The 25000-nt window shown below is 45.3% G+C and overlaps 2 protein-coding genes across 4 annotated transcripts in view; both read right to left on the bottom strand.

The window, feature by feature from the left end:
* The window catches only part of ptena (phosphatase and tensin homolog A), a 44072-nt gene extending 37224 nt beyond the window's left edge, over positions 1 to 6848 (bottom strand). For both annotated transcript variants that reach the window (XM_017683656.2, XM_037542009.1), the window contains exon 1: positions 5911 to 6848. In XM_017683656.2, coding sequence (XP_017539145.1) covers positions 5911 to 5989 — 79 coding nt within the window. In that variant the 5' untranslated portion in view covers positions 5990 to 6848. The remainder of the gene's footprint in view (positions 1 to 5910) is intronic.
* A 10550-nt stretch (positions 6849 to 17398) lies between these two features.
* papss2a (3'-phosphoadenosine 5'-phosphosulfate synthase 2a) overlaps positions 17399 to 25000 on the bottom strand; it is a 31826-nt gene continuing 24224 nt past the window's right edge. The window contains exons 9-13 of one of the 2 annotated variants that reach the window (XR_005130785.1): positions 23936 to 24071; positions 23461 to 23729; positions 21349 to 21578; positions 19695 to 19876; positions 19464 to 19595 (exon numbers count right to left, since the gene is read on the bottom strand). Coding sequence is in view for 1 of the 2 variants with exons in the window: in XM_017683658.2 (XP_017539147.2) it covers positions 19454 to 19595; positions 21349 to 21578; positions 23461 to 23729; positions 23936 to 24071 (777 nt within the window). In the remaining variant the exon portion in view is untranslated. Of the gene's footprint in view, positions 19596 to 19694; positions 19877 to 21348; positions 21579 to 23460; positions 23730 to 23935; positions 24072 to 25000 lie in introns of both variants that reach the window. The other variant, XM_017683658.2, reaches the window with a different exon arrangement.

Below are 25000 nucleotides of genomic sequence, written 5' to 3'. Positions count from 1 at the left end.
TTAAATTCCATATTTTAGTGGACGTTCCCTGATGGACAGCGTGGGGTTTGATGTTCTGTAAAACGCGTTGATCATTAAAAACGTCTCTGGTGTTTCCTTTATTATGTGGAACACCGATGACGACCGGTAACACCAGTGACTCCTATGGAGAGACAGGAAAGTGGACGTTTAAGCTGTGTTCACATCAAAAGCCTCGCTGCTCAGATCCGATCTGACTCGACGGCTCAGACTCGCTTAGGTGACTCAAATCCGTCATTAATGTGATGAACCGGTCCTGAACTGACCCTCATGAGCTCCTCCTACTCAGTGACGTCACGTGACTGAATCACTGCATCATCAGCACAAACTAACGAGCAGAACGAGCTTCGCTGAGAAGATCATTAACTCTGATCAGCTCGCAGCTTCATTATTAGAGCCAGACGGAGGAGAAAAAGGTGAGACGAGCTGCTTTTCCACCGTTTACGGGCTTTAACGTCTGTGCGGCGCTGTCGCCATGGTAACGCTGAATGACGGTCCCGTGCACAGTGGAAGAAAAGCACACGAATTCCGATCCGAGCGTCACATTAAAGGTCACACGGCCACGAACCGGACACGTATCCGATCTAGGACCCCATATGAAAGCGGCTCAGCACTGTGTCCACACAGTCCTGAAAACACCAGATCTGAGTCACATCAGGGCAAAAGATCGGATTTGTGCCACGTCAGCCTGGAAACGTGAACGCGGCTTTACCTTTATGGTACAACACAATCAGGACCGCGTAAGAGTGCATGGAGAAGCACACAGGACATTCAGAGCTGTAGCCAACTTAACTGATTCGTGGCGTCTGGTTGAAAAGAAAACTTACAGAAGTTCACGGTACAGAACGTGTCTGACCTCGGATAAAACGCAGCGCGCAAAGTGACGGCATTTAAAAATAAATCAAAATCTAAGATACAATGATTTTTATATAAGTGTCGTACTGCGCTTCACTCAGTCCTACAGAAAATGAAATTCGCAATAAATCACTACCTCACACACACATATATATATATATATATATATATATATACATACACACACACACACATATATACACACACACACACGTTTATATAGTTTGTAACATCTGTTACAATTTACGTTGTATGTAAATCCTATTATGAATGGACTAAAAGAAATAAAGTAAAAACTAAAAGCTAAAAAGAAAGAAAGTCTGGTTCCATTGACTTACACTAAAAGTAAAATTAGTTTTTTCCTTCTCCTGTAAACTTACAGGTGAGTGAGTGACATACACGCACACATTGTTGCAGTCGGAAGAAAACCTTGTATCTCCATTTTTGCCATTTTTCAGTTTTTGACATAATCTGAAAGTGTCTGTTACTCTTTACATTGTATGTAAATTTTCTGATGAATGGCCTAAAAGAAATGACCCAAAAGGACATGGGAAAAATTCTGGTTCCATTGACTTACATTGAAAGTGAAGTAGGTTTTTTCCTTCTCCTGTAAAGTCAGTATTTTGGAGATACAAGGTTTTCTTCCGACAGCAGCGATATACGTATATATGTTTACAGCATCAGCGCAAAAATACCATAAACACGCCAAATGAACCTTTAAATGATGCGTTAAATGAGTCTGGAAACAACAAGCGAACATCACAGCAGCTACACAGAGTAGCGCTGATTCCCGAGTGTTTTCAATTCGCTGCCCGTTTAATCACAACCGCAATATTTAAAAGGCCAAACGACGCTGATGGAAGCCCAGCAGAAGCCCAGTGACCGCAACAATGACCAGTTATTTAATCTGACAAGACTCGTAAACCTAGTTAAGATGGATTTCTCCCCACTGGTCCAGCTCAGCTGCTTCAATCGTCATCATGAGGTGGTCAACATCGGCCGTTACGTCACCTTTCAACAGACACGCTGCCCGTCAGATCGGCTGCAAGCCGGCAACAAATCAGGCGAATCCGCATCTGAGCGCTCAGCGTCACGGCTTCCCTTCAAACGCACGTGGGGTAACAGAACACAGGCTACTGAACCCAAATCATGTCTGAATTTTAGCCATTATTAACCGTCATTTGACGGCCGCGTCCTCCGCCGGTGATTTTATATGCTCAGTAAACGTACACCCACCTGCCACTTTATTAGGTACACCTGTTCAGTTGCTTGTTAACACAAATAGCTGATCAGCCAATCACACGGCCGCAACTCACTGCATTCAGGCATGTAGAGGTGGTCAAGACGACTTGCTGAAGTGCAGACCGAGCATCAGAACGGGGAAGAAAGGGGATTTAAGGGGCTTTGAACGTGGCGTGGTTGTTGGTGTCAGACGGGCTGGTCTGAGTATTTCAGAAACTGCTGATCTGCTGGGATTTTCACACACAACCATCTCTAGGGTTCACAGAGAACGGTCCGAAAAAGAGGAAATATCCAGTGAGCGGTCAGTTGTGTGGACGAAAATGCCTCGTTGATGTGAGAGGTCAGAGGAGAACGGGCAGACTGGTGATGGTGTACCTAATAAAGTGGCCGGTGAGCGTAGCTCTGAAAACCGCAGCCGAAGCCCACCGTGACCGTTAGAGCTGTTAGGGGAACAAAGACCTGGCAGAAACTGACCGAGCCACTAAAACAAGAGGTGCCCAAACACCGCCGGACAGATTAACCTCAGCCTGACTACCGCACCTCAGCTGAAGCCGCCGAGCGGCACCTTCCACCTTCTCCCAGCATGCTCAGCGCGCCAGTGGTGTCGACTCTCAGATGCTGGGGTGCGATTTACTGCCGTGCACAGCTAGAGAGGCAGACGGCGGTTACCACGCCACACCAGCGCCACTACACTCGACCCTCTTATTGACCAGGGTGTATTTTGGTTTGTCCATCTGAATTTACGTGACTAAATTATTCAGTAGCTGCAGGAAATAACTAGATTTTTCCTGTAAAAGCCCCTCAGATTAACAGAACGTGTGTTTTATGATCTCCACACATCACCACACGCTTACGATTCACAGCTGAAGGCCAAAAATCTCGGCCGCTCTTTGTGTTGTTCTCTAAAAGTGATGTTTCCAGAGCAGATCACTGAAGAGACGCCGTCTGTTTATAGTTTAGAGCCCAGATTTGGGGAAAAACGGGTCGACTTTCAGTAGAAAAACAAAGTTCAGCTTCTTTTATTATAAGGGTTTAAAATGACGTCACCGTCTATTAGACTGGAGAGAAGAGCTACAGCCTCACACGACGCCCAGCTTCTGAACGGAGCTTATTCTTCATAACTTTCACGTTTCATATGAAGAAGTGCGGTTTGGAGCCACTGGTGGTCTGAGAGGTCAAAAGGTCAAACCCCTTTAGGTGGTGGGAAGGCAGGAGTGAGTTAAAGGAGCAGTAAGTGGCACATTTCCATTATGCCAGCTCGTTATGACATCAGCACAGGAAGTAGCTGCTGTCCTCTAACCAAACCGCCCAAAAAAATATGCTTATTATCGAAACACCGGAACTGGGATTATACATGCGTTTATCAATGATGTGGTTGATTTGAAACACCAACAATCACCTGGAACGGATATTCGAGATGCTCTCAGCTCAGTGTAAACGAATACTGACCGGCTTAATTGGCTCCGACATCGGCGTCGCAAAGGCCACCACCGCAGTGACGATCAACAAACAGTATGAATGCGCGGTGACAGTCCTTAAAACAGCTTACTGTACCTTTAAAATGGGCACCCAAGCACCTCGAACCGGACTCTGGTTCAAGCAAATAGCCAGGTGTGCACTACCTGGACATACATCGCACCGTCTGTAGGCCATAATATCTATAAATGCCATTTTAAATTCCGGCCCTATTCGTTTTCGGTTAGAGCCGTAACGATTAATCGATTAATCGGTTCGAGTCATTTTAAATAAATAAACTGCGTCTTAAATTGGAATATTTCCTGGTTTCCTTACCCCTCTGTGACATCAACCTGAATAAATTTGGGTATAAACTACTAACCAATTAATGAATCAATCAATCAATAAATAAATAAACAAACAAACCAACAGATTAATCGACAATGATCGTTATTTGCAGCCCTATTTTCAGTAAAGCCCTCTCACTAAAAGACATTCAAAACATGGATGTAGAAAAATTTACTTACTGCACCTTTAAAGTAGCTCATCAAATATGCAGGCATGCACCACCCTGACATATCTCAAACCATCTGAAGCCCATAATATCTACAAATGCTTTGACGCCGCCGATAATATTTTAAATTCCAGCCCTATTCCTTTACAGTAAAGCCCACTCACAAAAAACATTTTAGAACGTGGATGCAGAAAATGTTCTTACTGCACCTTTAAAGTAGCCCACGCATAAAAACATACCACGACGACTATTTCCAGGATTGCCTCAATTTCAAAATGGGTGGTGAAAAACTTTTACTTATTGTACCTTTAAAATAGGCAGCCAGGCCAATGTACTACAAATATAAGATGAATTGCACATCCTAAAACGCTCTGCCCTGACACGACGGACACGAATATAAATCAGACGCCGGCGTTTCACACTTCACCCCTTTTCTTTTTCATTTCACATTTTCAGAGAAACTTTCTATACAGGCGATGGCAAATCTGCACTTAGTGCACCTTTAAAATAGCCACTCAAACCAACGTGCGCGACCATGAGGTTAATTATATATCCTAGTACGTTCTGCCGTGACATCAGCCCATAAAACCTAGGTAGGCCGAAACAAGACGAGGCCGACGACGGCGTTTCACACGTCACCCTTTTTCTTTCATCAAAGCCCACTCTGAGGGCACGTCTACACCCCTCACGTCTCGCAAGGCCGACAACGGTATAGTCCATCCTGGTTCCACGCTACGGTTATCTAAAAAAATTAAACAAATAAACCAAAAACCACCACAGCTGGACGGTTTAACCCGCAGCCCGGGTGTCAAATGGGCAGCTGAAGCTGGAACGCACTTCCCCGAGCCGTCACACTAGTCTAGGGTGCTAACCAACATCACCTTCTGGTTTCTCACTCTCTCTCACTCTCGCTCAAAGGTCCAAACACGGGCAGTAAGCCACGGCACTCAGATTTCTAGCACCTAGGTTCAGGGTGTTGAACAGGAAATCTGAGGACAACGGCGTGGCTCTACGGCCCGGCATCTCGCTCTACGGCCCGGCATCTCGCTCCACGGCCCGGCATCTCGCTCTGCAAGAGGAATAAGAGTTCTGCCCATCATAACTCACTCACGAGCAGTCATGGGGCAACAATCAAAGGGGAATTTCCACAGACGACGTCACGACGCCTATCTGGACAGTCATCTGGACGCTGTGGCCAACCTGTCCTCTACACTGATCCCTGGCTGATACGGAGAGTGCCTTGCGGTCACAGACGCGCCACGAGATCCCTCGCCATCGAAATGACACCCACCTGGAGCCAGCGGGTTCCCCGTTAACTGCCCACCTGGCTGCAGCTCTCCCCATGCCCTGGATCTGACTGAACCAACGCGGGGCATAAAATCTGCCCCCAACACCGCAAAACAGACGGCAGAGCACTGCAACTAAACAGTCATGCAGCCCGAACAGACGACCCTACACCTCTCCTCAAGCGCTCAGATGGGCCCCCACAGTCTGTACGATGGGGGTGAAGGGCGTCAGTGGTATTGATCATGTTGATCGCACTGAAAACGGGCCACTTGCCTTCGGTGAACAGGCTAATCAGGCAAGCTGCCTGCAATCCAGCGCTGGTACCGTCCTGGACAGCTCACCGCACACCAGAACCACCGTCAGCCAACAGAAACAAGGCGTTAAAACGGACCGAGCTCTGACGTGATCACGTCAGCACACTAACCTACCTCCACACCTCCAGACCTCCAGAGCCCAGGCTGAACCTGAGAGCTTTCCCAAGATAAAAACTACACACATTGAGCTCAAGAGGGACGCGTTTAAGGGCTGGCCAAGGATACACGTCAGGTCCAGATCGAATCCATCTTCTTGGTATCTCCTCTTATTGCGACTGACAATCTCCTTAATGATCGCAGCCATCGCAGTGACAGGAGTTCTCTGAGTTTATATAGGTTTGTGTGTATAACGTTATATATTTAGATATGTACGTGGATATAATCACGTATCGGTCCTTTCAGGGCTAGGCAGTCTTGGTCTGCACTGGCTCCGGCTCCGGCCCCGGCTCCGGCCCTCGTCTGAGGGATTTCTCTCTTTTTGTGTCCCCTGAGCTCCGCAGCCCGCTGTAACGTTAACCTAGCTAGGTTAGCAGGATTACGGGGCTTTTATGTGGCGGCGGAGAGACGCGGGCCTCGCAGCGGCCCCGACAAAAGCAGCAGGCCCCGCTCTCTCCCCTCCGAGATAGCCCGCGGTCCTCCGCCGAGAGAGAGCGAGCGAGCGAAGCCTCCGAGCGGCCGAACCCGCGCAGCCGCGACCAGTCGAGCCGACGTTACGAGTCTCTGGGTCCGGGCGCGCTGTGGGCGCCGTGGTTCAGCTCCGCAGAGAGGACGGGCTCCTCTCCATCGTCGCTAACGCAGGAAAAACCGAGGCGAGCCTTTTTTTTCTTCCCCCAGAGCCGCTCGCTGCGTAGCTTTAGCATCGCTGGCTAGCGACACAAGCTAGCCCGCCCGCCCGCTCGCTCCGCTCCGCTCCCCCCTCCTTCAGAAAACCAGACCCGTCCTAACGGACGACCATCGCTGGGCGCAGAAAAGGGAGCAGAAAAAAAAACCTGACAGTCTCCACCTCACATGAGCCGAGTGCGCAGCGGCTGGGTCTTACAGCGGTGGCCGGACTAGGCGCTCGTCCACTGGGCTCGTCATCCTCCCGCGGCGCTCTCTCTCCCAGCCCAACTCTCAAACTTCCATCATGGCTTCCAGCGGAGGAAAAAAGAAGGTAGATCTGGCAGAATCAGAGAAGGTATCACTCCGCCCCGCACGGGAATAGTTCCGCGGCGGCTCGGGGTCGTTTAACGAGCGACCGGGTTCGATCGGAACGGAAACGGGGCGAGAAAACGTGTCGTGAATGCGCGTTAAAGCGGCCTGGACGTCGAGTCGAGTGGCGCCCGTTGTGCACGGCTGGGGCCGCGGCGGAAGGATACGCGCTCAAAGCAGGCGGCGCTTCGCCCTGTCAGAGTGGTCACATGTTGAGGCGATTGGGGAAGTTTCCAGGGCAGGCAGGGCGCTCGGAGCCCGGAGTCCGGAGCCCGGCTGCTCGCACGTTGTTCCGTACCGCGGCGGAGTGGACGTCGTACTGCGATTCAGCGGCGGCTTCTATAAACGAGGAAGGGTTTTCAATCCTAACGCAGCGTTAGGCCCAGTGCCGGTTCTTCTTTCCAGCCCTAGCCCCTGTTTTCGAGGGTCACTCTAACCCCTTGGAACCGAGTTACAAGGGGTAGTGGTTGAAATGTAGTCCGTGCGAAATGGGACAGGGCCTCAAATTAAAGTCAATTTTCATCAAATCTTCTTTAACAGCTACTAGCGCCGCTCTGTAGGCGACCCTGCCCGTCTGCAGTGACAGCAGGAGAAGGGGAAAGTTCAGCTCCTCACTGCTGGGCTTTGGTGGTGTAGCGTAGTGGATAACACCTCTGCCTTCTATGCTGTAGACTGGGGTTCAATCCCCACCTGGATAAACGCGCCTGCAAATTTAGGCATTTAGGGATCAGACGCCTTCAAAGAGGGGGGCAGTTATTTATTATCACCCCCCCTAATTCTTCAGTGATGTGAAGCTGAAGTCAGAGATTCTCCAGATTCTCGTTAGAATTTTCACGTTCCACCTTAAATGGAGCAGCAGTTACATTCTGGAGCTTCAGGTGTCAGAACTGCTGGACTATTTAAGGTGGAACAGGAAAGTTAGCTAGATAGCTACTAATGATAGAGACATTAACCTGCTATTAGTGATTTTTATGCTTGTTGTGAAGAAAAACGACCAAAATCCACTGAAACCACATTAAACTAAGATAAAACGGTGGTGATCATGATTTTTTAACAGAGAAAATTCTCACATTTGTGGGTTTCTTTGGTCTCTTGTTCTCCGTCTCGCCGGTTTCTCTGTTTTTCTCATATCTCTCTGTTTGGAGTCTCTGAAAAACCTCCATTTGGAGGGTCATGTGGCCCCAACACTTCACCCCACCCCTCTATCTCAACAAGAATCGGGACACCCACCCCTAAAACAGAGGGCTAAGGGTGCGGTGGTAGGGGCGAGGGGTGAAATGGGATTGGGCCTAAGTTACTCAGCCTGATGTGGAGTGGAATAGGGAAGGTACTGGTCTGCCCGAGCTTGACCTCTGTTATTGTGAAGATAGTGATCTAATGACGAAGCTGAATTTTTATCCAATCACATGAAAAGGAAGTGTCGTCGTGATATTCTGTGTACAAGCCGATGGCTTAAAGGGGAATTCCACTAATTCTTCAAAAATTCCTGTAAAATTCACTCGAGAACAGAGTCATTCACAGTGGTTTGATGTAAAATGCTTCACTGTAGAGAAACTTACCAACTTCTCGTTCACCGACTTCATCACAGTGGTGGTGATACTAACCAGAGGTTGCCAAGTCCACAACATAAACATTGCCATATTATGAACACTCCAAAACAGCAAGTGAACCTACAGTCTTCTGATTTGTTTAATGTGATGCTGATGATGGTAAAACAGTGGAAAATCTGCATAAATACATTTTCATTCAGGACTATTGTGCCTCACAATGCCCTACATGTACAGCTCCAACATTACTTGCTTTTAAAAACACATTTTAGGCCAAATCCTAACCGAAAGCCTATACAGCTCCCGCCCCGCCCGGAAAGCCTATACAGCTCCCGTCTCACCCGGAAAGCCTATACAGCTCCCGTCTCACCCGGAAAGCCTATACAGCTCCCGCCCCGCCCGGAAAGCCTATACAGCTCCCGCCCCGCCCGGAAAGCCTATACAGCTCCCGTCTCACCCGGAAAGCCTATACAGCTCCCGTCTCACCCGGAAAGCCTATACAGCTCCCGTCTCACCCGGAAAGCCTATACAGCTCCCGTCTCACCCGGAAAGCCTATACAGCTCCCGTCTCACCCGGAAAGTCTATACAGCTCCCGTCTCACTCGGAAAGCCTATACAGCTCCCGTCTCACCCGGAAAGCCTATACAGCTCCCGTCTCAACCGGAAAGCCTATACAGCTCCCGTCTCACCCGGAAAGCCTATACAGCTCCCGTCTCACCCGGAAAGCCTATACAGCTCCCGTTTCACCCGGAAAGCCTATACAGCTCCCGTCTCACTCGGAAAGCCTATACAGCTCCCGTCTCACTCGGAAAGCCTATACAGCTCCCGGCCCCCCCACCAAAAACCTATACAGCTCCCGACCCCCCCACCGAAAACCTATACAGCTCCCATCTCACCCGGAAAGCCTATACAGCTCCCGTCTCACCCCGAAAGCCTATACAGCTCCCGGCCTCCCCCACCAAAAGCCTACACAGCTCCCGGCCCCCCCACCAAAAACCTATACAGCTCCCGACCCCCCCACCGAAAACCTATACAGCTCCCGTCTCACCCGGAAAGCCTATACAGCTCCCAGCCCCCCCCCACCAAAAACCTATACAGCTCCCGACCCCCCCACCGAAAACCTATACAGCTCCCGTCTCACCCGGAAAGCCTATACAGCTCCCGGCCCCCCCCACCGAAAGCCTATACAGCTCCCGTCTCACCCACTAACCCACTACACAGCTTCTTCAGCCTGCTGCCATCAGGGAGGAGACTGCGGAGTCTCCAGGCCAGGACCAGCAGACTGGGGGACAGCTTCATCCACCAGGCTGTCAGGATGCTCAGCTCTCTCCCTGCTTTGCCACCCCCCTTCCCTGCCCCCTTTCTGCCCCCCCACACACTGTTTGGCCTGCTCCATAAGCTCATTCTAACTGCACTACTGTTTATATTTGCACTATTTATACCCACAGACCTTAATCTGTCTGTGCCGTATGTCACTTTAGTGTTCATTTCAGGACCTTCTTATATCCATATTATTTTTTATTATTCTATTTTTCTACAATTAGTGTTTTACCATTTTTATGATTAGTGTTTTTTCAGTGTCTATTTAATTCCACACTTTTCCCATTTGCCGTGTGTTTAATGTTATTGCTACGCCATGGGGCTCTGAGAGTAACACAGTCTCAGTGCACTGTATGTCCTGTACACATTGTAGTACTGACAATAAAGCAGACTTGACTTGACTTGACTTGACTTGAACTCTTAACCAGTTACTTATGCACAAAGTTTTGAAAATTTGGTGGAATTTCCCTGTAAGTACATACTGTTCCAGCCTCGAAAGACGTGAAACCAAGCTGAGGGACTCCAGAGTGTGAGCTGCTGAAGAGCCTGGTCCGTCTAGCACCACCTGTTGTTGGACGCTGTGTCAAACCTCCCCTCGCTCCTGTGCTCCAAGTTGATCACGTTTTAAAGGGGAACTCAGCTCATTTTTCAAAACGTCTGAACAATTTAATCATTAGCACATAAACATAGTCATTCCAAGTGATTTGATGGGAAGTGCACCACTCTAGAGAAACAACCCGCTCAGAATTGTTCACAGTGGTGGTGATAGGAACCAGACGTCTGAGGAGATTAATGCCTCTGAAAGCTCTAGTGCAAAACTAAAGAAGCACATCTGGTGTGAGAGGAAGATCATTTTAAACTATTCCTTTAATGGATTCAATTTGTATGAAGGAGACTGCAGTCCAAGGCCCAGTCCCATTTCACCCCTCGCCCCTACCTCTGAGCCCTTAGCCCTCGTCTAGGGGTGGGCGTCCCGATTCTTGTTGAGATAGAGGGGTGGGGTGAAGTGTTGGGGCTACATGACCCTCCAAACGGAGGTTTTTCAGAGACTCCAAACAGAGAGATGTGAGAAAAACAGAAAAACCGGCGAGACGGAGAACAAGAGACCAAAGAAACCCACAAATGTGGGAATTTTCTCTGTTAAAAATTCACGATCACCACCGTTTTATCTTAGTTTAATGTGGTTTCAGTGGATTTTGGTCGTTTTTCTCCATAACAAGCATAAAAAAATCACTAATAGCATGCTAATGTCTCAATAGCTATCTAGCTAACTTTCCCGTTCCACCTTAAATAGTCCAGCAGTTCTGACACCTGAAGCTCCAGAATGTAACTGCTGCTCCATTTAAGGTGGAACGGGAAAATTCTAACAAGAATCTGGAGAATATCTGACTTCAGCTTCACATCACTGAAGAATTAGGGGGGGGTGATAATAAATAACTGCCCCCCTCTTTGAAGGCGTATGATCCCTAAATGTAACTAAAGCCCAGCAGTGAGGAGCTGAACTTTCCCCTCCTCTGCTGTCCCTGCAGACGGGCAGGGTCGCCTACAGAGCGGCGTTAGTAGCTGATAATGAAGTGATGCTCTTATTTGAGGGTTTTTTCCATTTCGTAGGTCAAGATTTCAACCACTGCCCTGTAACTCAGTTCCAAGCGGTTAGGGTGACGCTGGAAAACAAGGGGTAGGGCTAAAAAGGAGTAACTGGACTGGGCCTCAATGGGTACTGAATAAGTGACAGAAGCAGTTCTGCTGTTGATGTTCCAACAGGTGGCAGTAGAGTGTAATAAATGTCAGGCCTGTGTTGTGCGTTTTGTTTAATGAGTTAAACATCAATCTGTCAACCTTGCCTTTAAGAGAGAGACACAGACGCGCTCACGGAGAGGTGGAGGGACAGTAGAGCTACAGCAGTGCTCAGTACTGGTCCCTGAAGGCCAGCACTGTTTGGTCCACTGCTTAAGCACTCCTGCCTCAGCTCATGAATTAAAGCAAAAGTCTGGTGAAAATTGATTCCCTTCTTGTCCCAAATGTAGTTGTCTGGCCAAGACATGTGTTGTCTAAAGTTTTGCGCTGGAGCTACACAGCCAGGGGGCGCTGAAATGACAGCAAGCCTTGACTATGTAATGGAAATCTTTAATAACACTCGCATGTTAAATAATATGATGCTGAGTACCCCAACATCACTTGTGAACTACTTCATCTGCCATTATAATAAGCAATCCTACAAACACGTCTTCGTTAGTTCCTTCTGCTGCAGGTTTGCGGCAGCTTGCATGCTGAGAGCAACTAAAGACTGCAAGTGATTCCCAAAGCACGTCCATGTGCTCTCTACATTAAAAACAAGGTGTTTTCTGTTGTTACAGCAGCATTTTCATTATTCTGCTAACCACCAGGACACTTAACCTGTGCAGAAAATCCTGCACACTGGCTGTAGACGAAAATCAGAGGAATTTTCTCTCCAGGTTAGAGTTAACTTGGCTGCTCTACATTAGCATTCAGTCATTTTAGCTCGTTTTTTTTACACAGCGAGTCACTTTGAGGCTGAAGTTCCAAAGCATGTCGGCTTTTTCATTTCATTTCCAACCGTATAAAATATACTAAGAGGAATCTGTGCGGTAAAGCAAGCAGTGATCAGCGATGGCAGAAAGAATAACAGTTTTTGACAGGTGGTCAATCTCAATTATTAACTTCATATTAACTTCATGAATATTTCACTTTGGATCACCATCGTCCACTGCATCTTTACCATAGTTGCCAAGCTGGAAATTCAAGGATGGGTCCAGAATTGCTGGAGAACACACACTCATACAACAATTTGGGAGTCCAAGCTGTACAAGGGATATATAACATTACATTTTTCATGCAAGAACTTCTTCACAGCTATTGGAGCACAATGATGTCAGATAACATCTACAGCAGGCCAAACTGGGGACCTCGTGGACCAGATATTAGGGTTTACACTCCTCAAACAGCTCATGAAGGCCTTGCTAATTAGCTGATGAGCTGAATCAGGTGTGTTGAATGAGGCAGTGTGCTGAGGTCTGCAGTGTTTTGGCCTGTGAGGACTTACACAAGTTGTATACATAGTGATAAAACAATGAAATGATGGCTATGTGAAAATAACGAGAACCAAAAAAGCTAGGTTAGCCATGTTAGCTGAACATGTTGAAACAGTCATGGTCCGTAACACCACTGTGGATGTTTTCCGCAGTCTGCAGCTCCAGTGAGGGAAAATCTACTCACTGCTGAGCTCTTGCTCTTTCAAATGTCGCCTGTCGTGAAGGATTCTTCTTTCAGAAACACCAGGAAGTGAATTCTTCATCCATCACAGTTCATTCCTGCGTTCTTCTGGGCCTTTTGGTGTTTCTGAGCTCACCGATGCACTCTGTCTTTTTATAAATGTACCAAATAGTTGACTTGGCCACATTTAGGCCCAGTCCCATTTCTTCCTTTTAGCCTTACCCCTTGTTTCCGAGTGGAGCTGAGTTACAGGGCAGTGGTTGAAATCTTGCCCTACGAAATGGGACAAACCCTAGAATTAAAAGAGCATCACTTCATTAACAGCTACTAGCGCCGCTCTGCAGAACAGAGGGCTAAGGGCTCAGAGGTAGGGGCGAGGGGTGAAATGGGACTGGGCCTTGGACTTCGCATTGAAAGCCACAGCCACAGATTCCAAAAGCAAATGCTACACTTGACATCAACTCTAGCCTTTTATCTGTGGGACAGCTCAGCAGTCAATTGCCCAATTGCTTTGAGACGAAAAGTGTCCTGTGGTCTTTTTGGAACCATGGCCACAGTGTCCTCCGGCTAAAAGGGAGAGGGACCATCCGGCTTGTTAGCACACAGTTACAAAGCCAGCATCCGGCACACATGGCATGGGTGACTGGCACATTTGTGAAGGCACCATTAATGATGAATGATATTTGGGTTTTGGAGCAACATCTGCTGCCATCCAGACGACGTCTTTTTCAGGGAAGGCCTTGATTATTTCAGCAAGACGATGTCAAACCACATTCTGCATGTATTACAGCAGCATCACTCCATATTAAACGAGTCCGGGTGCTAAACTGACCTGCCTGCCGTCCAGACCGGTCACCACTGAGAACATTTGGTGCATTATAAAATGAAATACACTGTTTGGACAAAAATGGGTGGGGGAGATGCTGTATATGAAGCTGTATATGAAGATGGATGTTATTTCTACACCATTCACCCGATTTGGATTGAAAGACTTTCAGATTTAACCTGATAGTCTGCACTTTTTGCAGCTTATACTCATTATTCATCATTGAATTTCCACCCCAGGACGCTGTGATTTATTTTCGCCAGTTTGTAAGGAGAGAATGGTGTACATTTGGTTTCCTGCTGAACTATCATTAGGCTGGAAGGTGCGCTGTGAAAGGAAATCACCAAGTTCTTCTGGACTCTGGACCTGCAGTTGCGCAACCCTTGATTACCTTTAAATGCAGTACTCACATGTCCGTTATGCAAGCATTGTAGAAAGTACAGTGAAGAAAACAAAGCTGTGAAGCTGTGAAGCTGTGAAGCTGTGAAGCTGTGAAGCGGAGTAACCTGATAAGTGCTGCTCTATTAATATCAGTAATAAGATATCAGTAAGTAAATGGAAGGCCCTTCCAGCTGTGTGCGTTAAACTGGACTGTATGATTACACAGATTTTAATAATAAACTGAATTTGGTGTCACTGAATGAGTAAAATATCTTTTAGAATATTTGCAAATATGTTACTCAAATATAAGCACAACTGTGAATATTAAGATGACAATATATGTCAAAAACAAATTGATACCTTCTAGAAATAATTATGAAGCTGAAATATTACTTAATCTTAATGGAAAAATAAGAGAATGTGTCAGGTAAACAATCTAAAACTTTACAGGTACCCGTTCCTAAAACAACCCACAGACAAATACAGCACTGTGTGAAAGTCTGAGGCACCCAAGACTCTTTTTCAAAATCTATTTATTAGTGTAGTTTGTGTTTATTTGCTGAGAAAAGTGTTAATATAATAAAATAAACAAACTTTATAGAATATTAATGAATACATACACACACACACACACATATATATGTGTAGCATATATATATATATATATATATATATATATATATAAACTAATGATGTTCTGGATGTTGGTGTGTTTGTTTACCCGTCTCCAAGCCTCTCCTCCTCGAGGAAGCCCCAGTATTATATGTAGTTAAAAAGCAGCTCCTGGTTTGACCAATCAGTGCTCAGTAAATTGAGCTCATGATGTCATTGATGATATTAACGAGTCTCTGTGGCGGCTGTGAAGGTGTCAAGGAAAAATATGGACCCGAGAAATTCTTGTTACTTTTTATTGTTTTTCTGTTTATCTGAATTATGAATACGACTTTATTCTAATGTATATTGTGATGAACTCACTGCTGAGGTCAACTGGTTAAACGTTTGCTTAGACGCCTAAAACTTTCACCCAGTGCTGCATATTTTGTCTTTCAGGGTGGAAAACTTTCATCTCCAAATGAGTAACTTTAACACAGAAAGCAAAAAAAATGCCTTTTAACTGAAGTTAATGTAAAATTTGGACTATTTCTGTCGGTGCATCCATCATTAAATTTTCACAGAATATAAAGGCCTACAGGCACTAGTGAGCACATTACACTGAGCACTTTATTAGGTACCACCTTGTTTCTACACTCACTGTCCACTTTATCAGCTCTACTTACTGTATAGCTGCACTCTGTAGTTCTACAGTTACAGACTGTAGTCCATCTGTTTCTCTGATACTCTGTTACCCTGTTCTTCAGTGCTCAGGACCCCCATGGACCCCCACAGAGCAGGTACTGTTTGGGTGTTGGGTCATTCTCAGCACTGCAGTAGCACTGACGTGGTGGCGGTGTGTTACATTGGTATAGAGACAGGCTTGTTGTTTGGTGGACGATGCTGATGGGTGCACAATCACATCTACTTTGAGGTCGTACGTTGGATTAGGTTTCAAAAACACACTCAGCTCCTTCCCACCCTAATAAGTCTATGTTCCCACTCATAGTTACCCCCAAATTTCTCAAGATTGTCCCCAGACATTCCTGTTATGAGATCATGTGTGATCCCACCAGACTATTAAAAAGACAAAAATAGGAGAAACAAATCACTGAACACTGGAGATGGTTAGGATTAGCAAAACAGCCATATCTTCTCCTTCCTGTGCTTCTGAAAACCTGCCGTAATCGACTTTGATCACGCGAGGTTTCTTGTGACATCTGGACACATAACTGAGCCTTGGACTCTGACTAATGTGTCAAATATGTACTCTGCCCTTAGATTGGCAGTCAAGATACACAGACTCATACGGACTGCGAGCCCTTTACAGGTCAAAGAGCTGCACAATGCAGATAGACTTACTAGTATTGCGATAGCGTTGATAGTTTTGGTACTGATAGTGCTGTGAATCTGAGATGTATCCTCCATAAAATGCTCTGCTGAATCAAGTAATGTGGCGTGGTTCATAACTGGCCTGCATTGTTCACACAAAACAATGGACTCTTTGGAGTATATAAATACCTGGATTCATCACAACAGCCAAACAAGCACTCTTTGGGAACTGGGATTGGTCAGAGGAGGGGTCCCCAACTCAAATGATCTGATGGTCAGTAGCCACAGGTCTTATCCAAGGGAACGAGTTGGTCAAATTACCCGTTTTGTGCACACTTCTGCCCAACATTACAGATGGATTACATGAGTACAGCCCTGTAATTACATTACATTACATGTAATTACACAAGTGTATCTTCTAATTTGTAAAATACAAGTTGAGCTTTTTGGCACCAGAGGTGAGTTTGGCATAGACACAAAGATAGCCATGCAGAAAGTACCCCACCCCACTGTGAAGTATGGTGGTGGATTTCCAGGTCAGCTTATTCAGATACATGGCATCACAGACTCCTTCAAAAATGGGGCAGTCGTGGGCTGGAGGTCAGGGAACCAGCCCTGTGACCGAAAGTCGCCGGTTCGATCCCCTCAACTGACAGTCCATGACTGAAGTGCCCTTGAGCAAGACACCCAACCCCCAATTGCTCCCCGGGCATCGTGCCCACTGCTCCAGGCAAGTGTGCTCACTGCCCCCTAGGGTGTGTGTTCACTAGTGTGCATGTAGGTGGGTGTTTCACCGCACGGATGGGTTAAATGCAGAGGTCTAATTCCACAGAGACAAATGGTTTCAAATTCTTGATTCTTCTTCTTAATACCTGCAGAAAAATCCTGCTTTAGCCAGGAAGCTCAAACTGGGCCATAGTTTGGACCTTCCAGCAGGACAATGATCCAAAACACGCTTCAAAATCAACAGAAAATCTGGTTTACAGACTGTGGCCACTCCAGTCCCCTGATCTAAACCATAGAAAACCTGTGGGATGAGCTGAAGAAGAGAGTCCACAGTGTGAACTTTGGAATCTGAAGGATCCGGAGAGGTTCTGTATGGAGGAACAGTCTCAGATCTCTTGCCGTGTGTCCTTCAGTCTCATTATAGGAGAAAACTCAGAGCTGTTATCTTTGCAAAGATCGGCTGCACAAAAGATTAAACGAAGGGGTGCCGATAATCATGGCACACAGATATGAGGAAAATATTTATTTACTATTTTTTGTTAAATCATTACAATTCAAAGGTCAGATTTTTTGTTAATATTTTGAATGAAAGTTAATAAACATAAGCAACAAATAGTGTTTTTTTTTTTTTTTACATCCTTTTACCCCTTTTACCAGGGGTACCAACACTTGTGAAAGACTGTAGCTTATGTAGGGGGAACTGGCCACAGCGTCTGGTGGAGACGCAGATCTACCCATCAGAAAAACAAAACAAATGATTTGCCAGATTTAAGGAAAAATTGTAAATATTTGATATGCTACATGTGGGGCTGGGCGATAAAATGATAATAATTATCGCAATATAACTTTTCCTCGATAGAGAGATGAGAAAGGGTTGGTAAATTTACGATATAATACACCATTCTCACACTTCCACATCCTAGTGACAGCCCTAGCGGCATTTCCTACTGCAAGGAAAGTTTTTTGACATGATATAGAGGGACGAGGCAATGAGTAAACAGGGGTCACCACATTTAGTTTAGCAACATCTGAAACGTGGAGTTTATATATAAATATATTAAATATATTCCCTGTTTGAGTGGAGTGACCGGCGATCTGCTCTCCTGTGACCGAGTGTGAGAGACGAGATCAGTGGCATTAACTGTACTGACCTACAGGGAACTCCCCTCTTTCCGTACATCCCAACAGCTTTAGCAGCATTAAATCACGTCTGCTCCTCTCAACTACAGCACGGCTACAGGGCTCGGTCAGATTTTAGTGTTAGTGCATTCCCGAGCAATAAAAGCGAAAGAAAGAAGTGGGTTCACGTTCATTACATCCCTGATTTAAACAAAAGTAAGCTGAGGAAGCTGTGAGGCATTAGAGAGCGGGAGAACGGTATCTTTTCATGCTGGCTGTTTTTAGCAGCTGGATAACTTGAAATGCTCCATCACTCGCACAGCACGGTGAACTGGTGACACTGTAGATCAAACAAGACTGTTTTCTTTCTTAAATTATGATATATAAATTTTCCAGCTGGTAAAATCAGCTCACCAGACACTTTCTCCCACTGTCCCATGACAGGTCTGTGTAATGTTCCGTGTTCCGACCATAAAGGATAGATTAAAACAGCGATTAACCACCCAGGAGCAAAAATCAGCCTTTAAACTTGAAGGAAACAATGACATTCATTGCGATATGCATCGATATCGAACGATATGAATTTTGTTTACCGTGATAACGTTTTCGGCCATATCACCCCACTCTAGCTGTATGAAGCCTGTTTTGTGGGCCGCTAGTTTAAGACCCCTGGTGTTAGAGGCTCATTTGCATAGTCCAGCCTTCTGTAATATAATTTACAGCATTTACCATACGCTCTTACCCAGAGCTACTTTCAATTCGATCATTTTACACAGGTGGGCGAAGGTGGTGTTGGGAGTCTTGCCTAAGGACTCTTACTGATGTAGTGTTGGGTGTTCACCCAGGTGGGGATTGAACCCGAGCCTACAACGTAGAAGGCTGAGGCGATATTCACTACAGTGTACTTGTTCTATTATATCAATAAGGCAAAAGTCAATATCGCAGTATCATTCAACAAATGGTATTTCGTGCAGGCCTGAATTACTATTCAAAACAAGGCACATCTCAAAGGTGTTTCCACACCACCACAGTCAGGCGCTTAGTATAATTTATACAAATATACAATGTAAAAAGCTGCACTCAGTCACATTTTGAATGTAAATATATACTTAATCATGGATGTAGTCAAAATATTTTAACAAACAATAAAATGCATAGCACCCAATGACTACTGAGGCTGACCCCATGTGTGAGCATTTGGTCCTTCATATTAAGGCACTTTGGGCTAGACTTGATTTAAAATACAGGATTAGTGTCACTCACATTCTCATTTCATCCCTTTTTCGTTAAATAATGCAGATCTTCAATGTTAACGATTAACCAGGTATCGACCGACTGAGGCATTCCCTGGCTTTCGTTTCTAACAACTAGTTCATACAATAAAACAATTCATATCCTAAAACTCTGAGGTATTACGAGGCTCCACTGTCTGTGACTGGTTCCGAATGGTGGTCTCATTAAAAAGCAGTAGAATCCTGTTCATCTGCTCGTCGCTGTGCTGTTACTGCTCTTTCTGTATAGAGGTGTAGTACTCGGTTAGGACCTTCCAGGCTTTGGGGGCCATGAAGCCGCCTGGAGGGTTCTGTCCACTGCGAGCCAAACTCCGCATCTTTGTCCCTGAGATGAACTCAAACTCAGCATGTCTGAAACAGAGAGAGACAGAGATGAGAAGGCAAAAGATGAGAGAGGGAGGGAAAAGACTGCCTGCATGTCTTAAGGCAGCGCAGTGTCAGGCCTTGTACCTTTGTTAGCAGCAGATTTCGCTGCAATCCAACACCAAAAGTTCAACAAGTTTTCCCAAGACGTGCATTCTTGTTAAGCGTTCAAGTCCAGCCCAGCAAGACTACAGCTTTAGCTAGCCAAATCCCAATCCCTTCAACACGCCTTCCTAATCTTCACTTCATGACTCCGAAGAGTGTAGCACCTACAGGTCACCCGCAGAACAAGGTCAAAAGGAAGCAGGGACAGCGAGGAGCAGATGTTTCGATTGGAACGCACTTGTTCTAGGCAGTAAGTGCAAAATAGGTTTACTTCAAACTATTTACAACCCCGTTTCCATAAAAGTTGGGACGCTGTGCAGAATGTAAATAAAAATAGAACGGAATGATATGCAAGTCATGTCAATTCTATACTGAATTGAAAATAGTGCAGAAACAACATGTCAAATGTTGAAACTGAGAAATTTTATTGCTTTTTGAAAAATATTTGCCCATTTTGAATTTGATGCCAACAACACATTCCAAAAAACTTGTGACGGGGGCCTGTTTACCTCTGTGTTTCATCACCTCTTCTTTTAACTACAATCTTTAAGCTTTGGGAACTGAGGAGACACTGCTGTAGTTTTGATATGTTTCAGCTGTTTGCAGATGACGTGGTCCTATTGGGGACATCAGGTCGTGAACTTCAGCTTTCGCTGGATCGGTCTGCAGCCGAGTGTGAAGCGGCCGGGATGAGGATCAGTACCTCCAGATCTGAGGCCATGGTTCTCAGGCGGAAAAGGGTGGAGAGCCCTCTCTGGGTCGGGGATAGGCTCTTGCCTCAAGTGGAGGAGTTTAAGTATCTCGGGGTCTTGTTCACGAGTGATGGTACAAGGGAGCGGGAGATTGACAGGCGGATTGGTGCTGGGTCAGCAGTGACCCAACCGGTCTGTTGTGGTAAAGAAAGAGCTGAGCCATAAGGCAAGGCTCTCGATTTACCGGTCGATCTACGTTCCCACCCTCACCTATGGTCATGAGCTTTGGGTAATGACCGAAAGAACGAGATCGCGAATAGAAGCGGCCGAAATGAGTTTCCTCCGCAGGGTGTCTGGACTCTCCCTTAGAGATAGGGTGAGAAGTTCGGTCATCCGTGAGGGACTCGGAGTAGAGCCGCTGCTTCTCCACGTCGAGAGGAGCCAGCTGAGGTGGTTCGGGCATCTGGTTAGGATGCCTCCTGGATGCCTCCCTCGGGAAGTGTCACAGGCAAGTCCACCTGGGAGGAGACCTCCCTCATCTTTATTTCTGAAAGACTCCGCCTCTCTGAGATGCTCTTTTATCATAGTCATGTTACTGACCTGTTGTCAATCAGCCACCAGGTGTTTTTTAGCATTACACAACCTTACCCGTCTTTTGTTGCCCCCGTTCCAACTTTTTTGGAACGTGTTGTTGGCATGAAATTAATTTTTCAAAAAACAATAAAATTTCTCAGAAAAGTTTCAACATTTAATATGTTGTCTTTGTACTATTTTCAATTAAATATAGAGTTGAATTAATTTGCACATCATTGCATTAAGTTTTTATTTTCATTTTGCACAGCGTCCCAGCTTTTTTGGAAATGGGGTTGTATTTCATTATTAGTAAATTTGGGTTTCAGATAATAGGTGTTTATTTTCCATTTTGTGTTACATGCATATTTCACCTCTCCTTGTCATAGAAGTCCATAGCTTTCTTGCTCTTGTTGTACGCGGCGACCCTGAAAGGGATGATCTCCACGGAGGTCAGTCCTGGAGCCATGGACAGCACTTTAGCTCCATGAGTTGGATCGTACAGGTCCTGCCCTGACTCTGGGTGGAGCATGCCGGCAGGGTCTCGTCCCACGATGTAGAAATGAACCCCGGCCATCATTCTAGCCCTGCAGTGCCACTGCACCTGCAATAGCACATACAAGAAGGCAGGAAGGGTAAGAAACCAGTTTATTCTACCAGTTCAGTCCAACTCGGAAGGAAAGCGGTCAGCATCTCAACATCATGCTAATGGAATAATGTGGTGAAAACATCAAATCAATTTTGAATCCAATTGAACGTTGATAACTTAGGAATACCGTTTGAAGCATGCTAATTTTGGGAGTTTTAAGCTTTCATTACATACTAACTACGAGGGCTGCAACAAACAACTTATTTGATAGTCGAATAATCGATTAATCGGCTTATGAATCACTACATTACCAAATAACTCTTGCTATTAGCTATTAGGTTTTAAATTTAGCTTGAGGTTGTTTTATGCATTTGTTAACAATGAAGACAATATAAATGAATGATATATATGAATGAATGATGTTTTAACGAACTTTTAAAATTAACTCTAATATAAGGATGTGCAAAGTAGCAGCAATAAAATATAACAACTGGTAACTAACACACTTTTAGGATTCTGTTCTTGAGGCTGCCAATGTGCTGTTAATTCTACAGTCAAAACGTTCCTAGTGAGCGCGAGAAAGACACATAATAATCGCCAACTAATCAACTACCAAATTAGTTGCCAACTAATTTGATCGTCGATTTTAGTCGACTAAGTCGAATAGTCGTTGCACCTCTATTAGCTACACTATCTTTTTCGCTCCAGTGCAAAAGCTAGGGCTGGGAGTCAATCTCAAAAAGAATCGTCTCCTCGATTCCAGGGATTCAGGAATCGACAAGGGACTCCAAACTTTTGGACTCACATGGAGGTCTGAGATGTTCCATACAGCCTGTCTGAAAATCTTTACTTTAGACAAAGTGGTAAATCAAGTAAAATGTGAAATTTGTCACAGAAAACTGGTTTACAGTCAAACAACACCGCCAGTGGCAAAACATCTACTCACTTAACAGAGCTGACAGCCAGCCCCCTATAAATGATCTAGACCAGGGGTCATCAACACGTGGCTGTAGAGCTCCATTACTGTCCTGCAGCTGAATCAGATCAGTAGGTAATAATAAAATAATCCTCCTTTACAGTAAAATAAAGCTCTGCTGATCCTTCAACACAAATATAAACGGTCTTAAATGCTGGAGTTAATGTAGAACTGCTGATTCACCCTTTAACCCTGAAGATCAGCGCAGACGGCTGGTCACCATAGCAACACAGACGACAGTCTCGCCCAGCTAGAAGCTACGAAACTGCAAAGAGAGAGATTTAAGACGGACATCAATCATGTGGACACTAACGACTGCATATGTGGACATATTTCTATATTGAGCTCTATTTACACAAAGTTAGGTTAGTTCATCATTTATGTTGAACAGACTCTCCCAAAGTTTTACGCTGCTGCGCTGACGTTGAACCGCGTGCTGCACTGGGTCGGTATGACCAACAGGTCAAAACCAGCTCTGAACAAAGTGACCGCTGGGCCCTGATTGGTGCTCTGGCTTTGCGCTTCTTTCGTTTTGACATGTTACGTTTTTATACACACAGAAACCAAAAGGAACGACAGATTTCTCAAAATGTAGGAGGAAAAAGTCGGATATTAGACTCTGAAATGTAGTGGAGTGAAAGGAGAAAGTCCAGAATGGAGGAACTTCAGTACAGATACACCAAAAATACTAAAGTCCAGAAACTAATTACACCACTGTGTGCTCCTGAAGTCCATTAGAGATAAGACTGGACACCCAGGAACCACACAAAACAGTGAGGTACTATACTTTTGATCAAACTCAGTTCAATCTCTATCAGCTCTACATTTCACTCCAAGATGAGAGCCCAGTTATTTTAGATGTGCGGTGTGCATAAGTATGAAATGTTCTCCATTCTGTGTGCCACATGAGCCTCCACCCACCTCGGTAGGTCCAGCATACATCATGGGTGAGGGGAAGATAGCCACAATGGTTGAATTAGGGTCCAGGACGCCGTCTTCCAGAACGGCAGCGTGCTGTTTCATCCGCCAGTCCAACGGAACGTCATCATCTTTTGTCCAGCCTCCCAAAGGGTGGAGCAGCAGCACCGGCCTACGATACCCACGTTCCTCCAGCTTCCGCCGCGTGTCCGTCATCAGCAGGGCGTGGCCGTTGTGCACCGGGTTCCTCAGCTGAAATGCAAACACGGCATCTGGAGGAAACAGATGGTGAGATGTTATAGGTCTGCTCTCTGAGCAATGAGCCCAAACATTACAGTGATTTTACCCTGATTAGCCAAATCAAGTAAAGTAAGGAAAGTAAAATCTCTTGCAAGTCAGCTTTTACGAAATGGAGACACAACAGAATATTATAAGTTATTATGATTATATGACAGTAGTTTTCTAGTGTCACTCAAACCTGCTTTCATTTCTTTGAATTTCTTTCTCAGCTCCTGCGGTGTGAGGCGGTACTGATCCAGGCCATCGTTCCACTTGATTCGCTCCAGCACCTCCAGGTCCCCACCCACCAGCCAATCACCGCTCTCCATCACCATCTGCAACAGGTGCGCAGGTAGAGTGTGCACTCCAGCGTTTGCATTCACAGAACATTAATACATGGTTCTTCCATTACATACACTGGCCACTTTATTAGAAACCCCAACCTAGCTGGTTTACAGTTGGCGACTGTAGTTCACATGTTGATGCAATGTGTAAGCTACACACTAACTCTTCACCAGTGGTCAGTTTCTGACCCACGTCTAGCACCTCACACTCATTTCTGCTTTAAGCCAAACCCACTTTCTGTTTTTATTTAAAAAGAAGGTATCGGAAAAGTATCATTCAAGAATCGGTATCAAAATTAAGATATCGGTATTACAATAAACGGCTCTCATCTCTAATCTCTAATCTCTGATATCAAAATAATATCTGGTCAACAGCCCAAATACTGGGCTCAGAACTATGACACTTACAATAAAGTCGCTGATTTTCAGCTTGTTATCTGTCACATTTTCACTGATACCAATGATATGAAGGGTCGTCAGTATGTCCCAATATTATTGGCCAATCAAAAAACTGGCTGTGTCCCATAGCGCTATTTGGGTCATTCTACAGAAACGTCTATTTTTGCGTCCCTTGCATTTACAGATATATTACACTTAAAGAACATGTTAGCGTTCCAATTTATTTATATTTTAAAATAAAACAATCATTTATTTTAACAGTTACATCTTCTTGAGCCTCAATTTGGCAACACTGGTTTTTAAATCAATTATCTAGAACTCCAAGCACCACAGAAGAGCTCGTCCCCACAGTCATGTGTGAAGGCTGAGGTCATGTTTTGAGATAAAAACATTTTTCTGCAATTTTAACTACAATAATCCGTACATGACTATGGAATATATACATTAAACGACATAAAGAAAACAAATAAATATTATAAAATATATAATTGTTCCCCAGGAGTCGTGTCACTGGTGTTACT

Source organism: Pygocentrus nattereri, chromosome 10 (genome assembly GCF_015220715.1).
Source record: "Pygocentrus nattereri isolate fPygNat1 chromosome 10, fPygNat1.pri, whole genome shotgun sequence".
Lineage (NCBI taxonomy): Eukaryota > Metazoa > Chordata > Actinopteri > Characiformes > Serrasalmidae > Pygocentrus > Pygocentrus nattereri.
The sequence above is the reverse complement of the archived record's forward strand: the minus strand, read 5'-3'. Positions and strand labels throughout refer to the sequence as shown.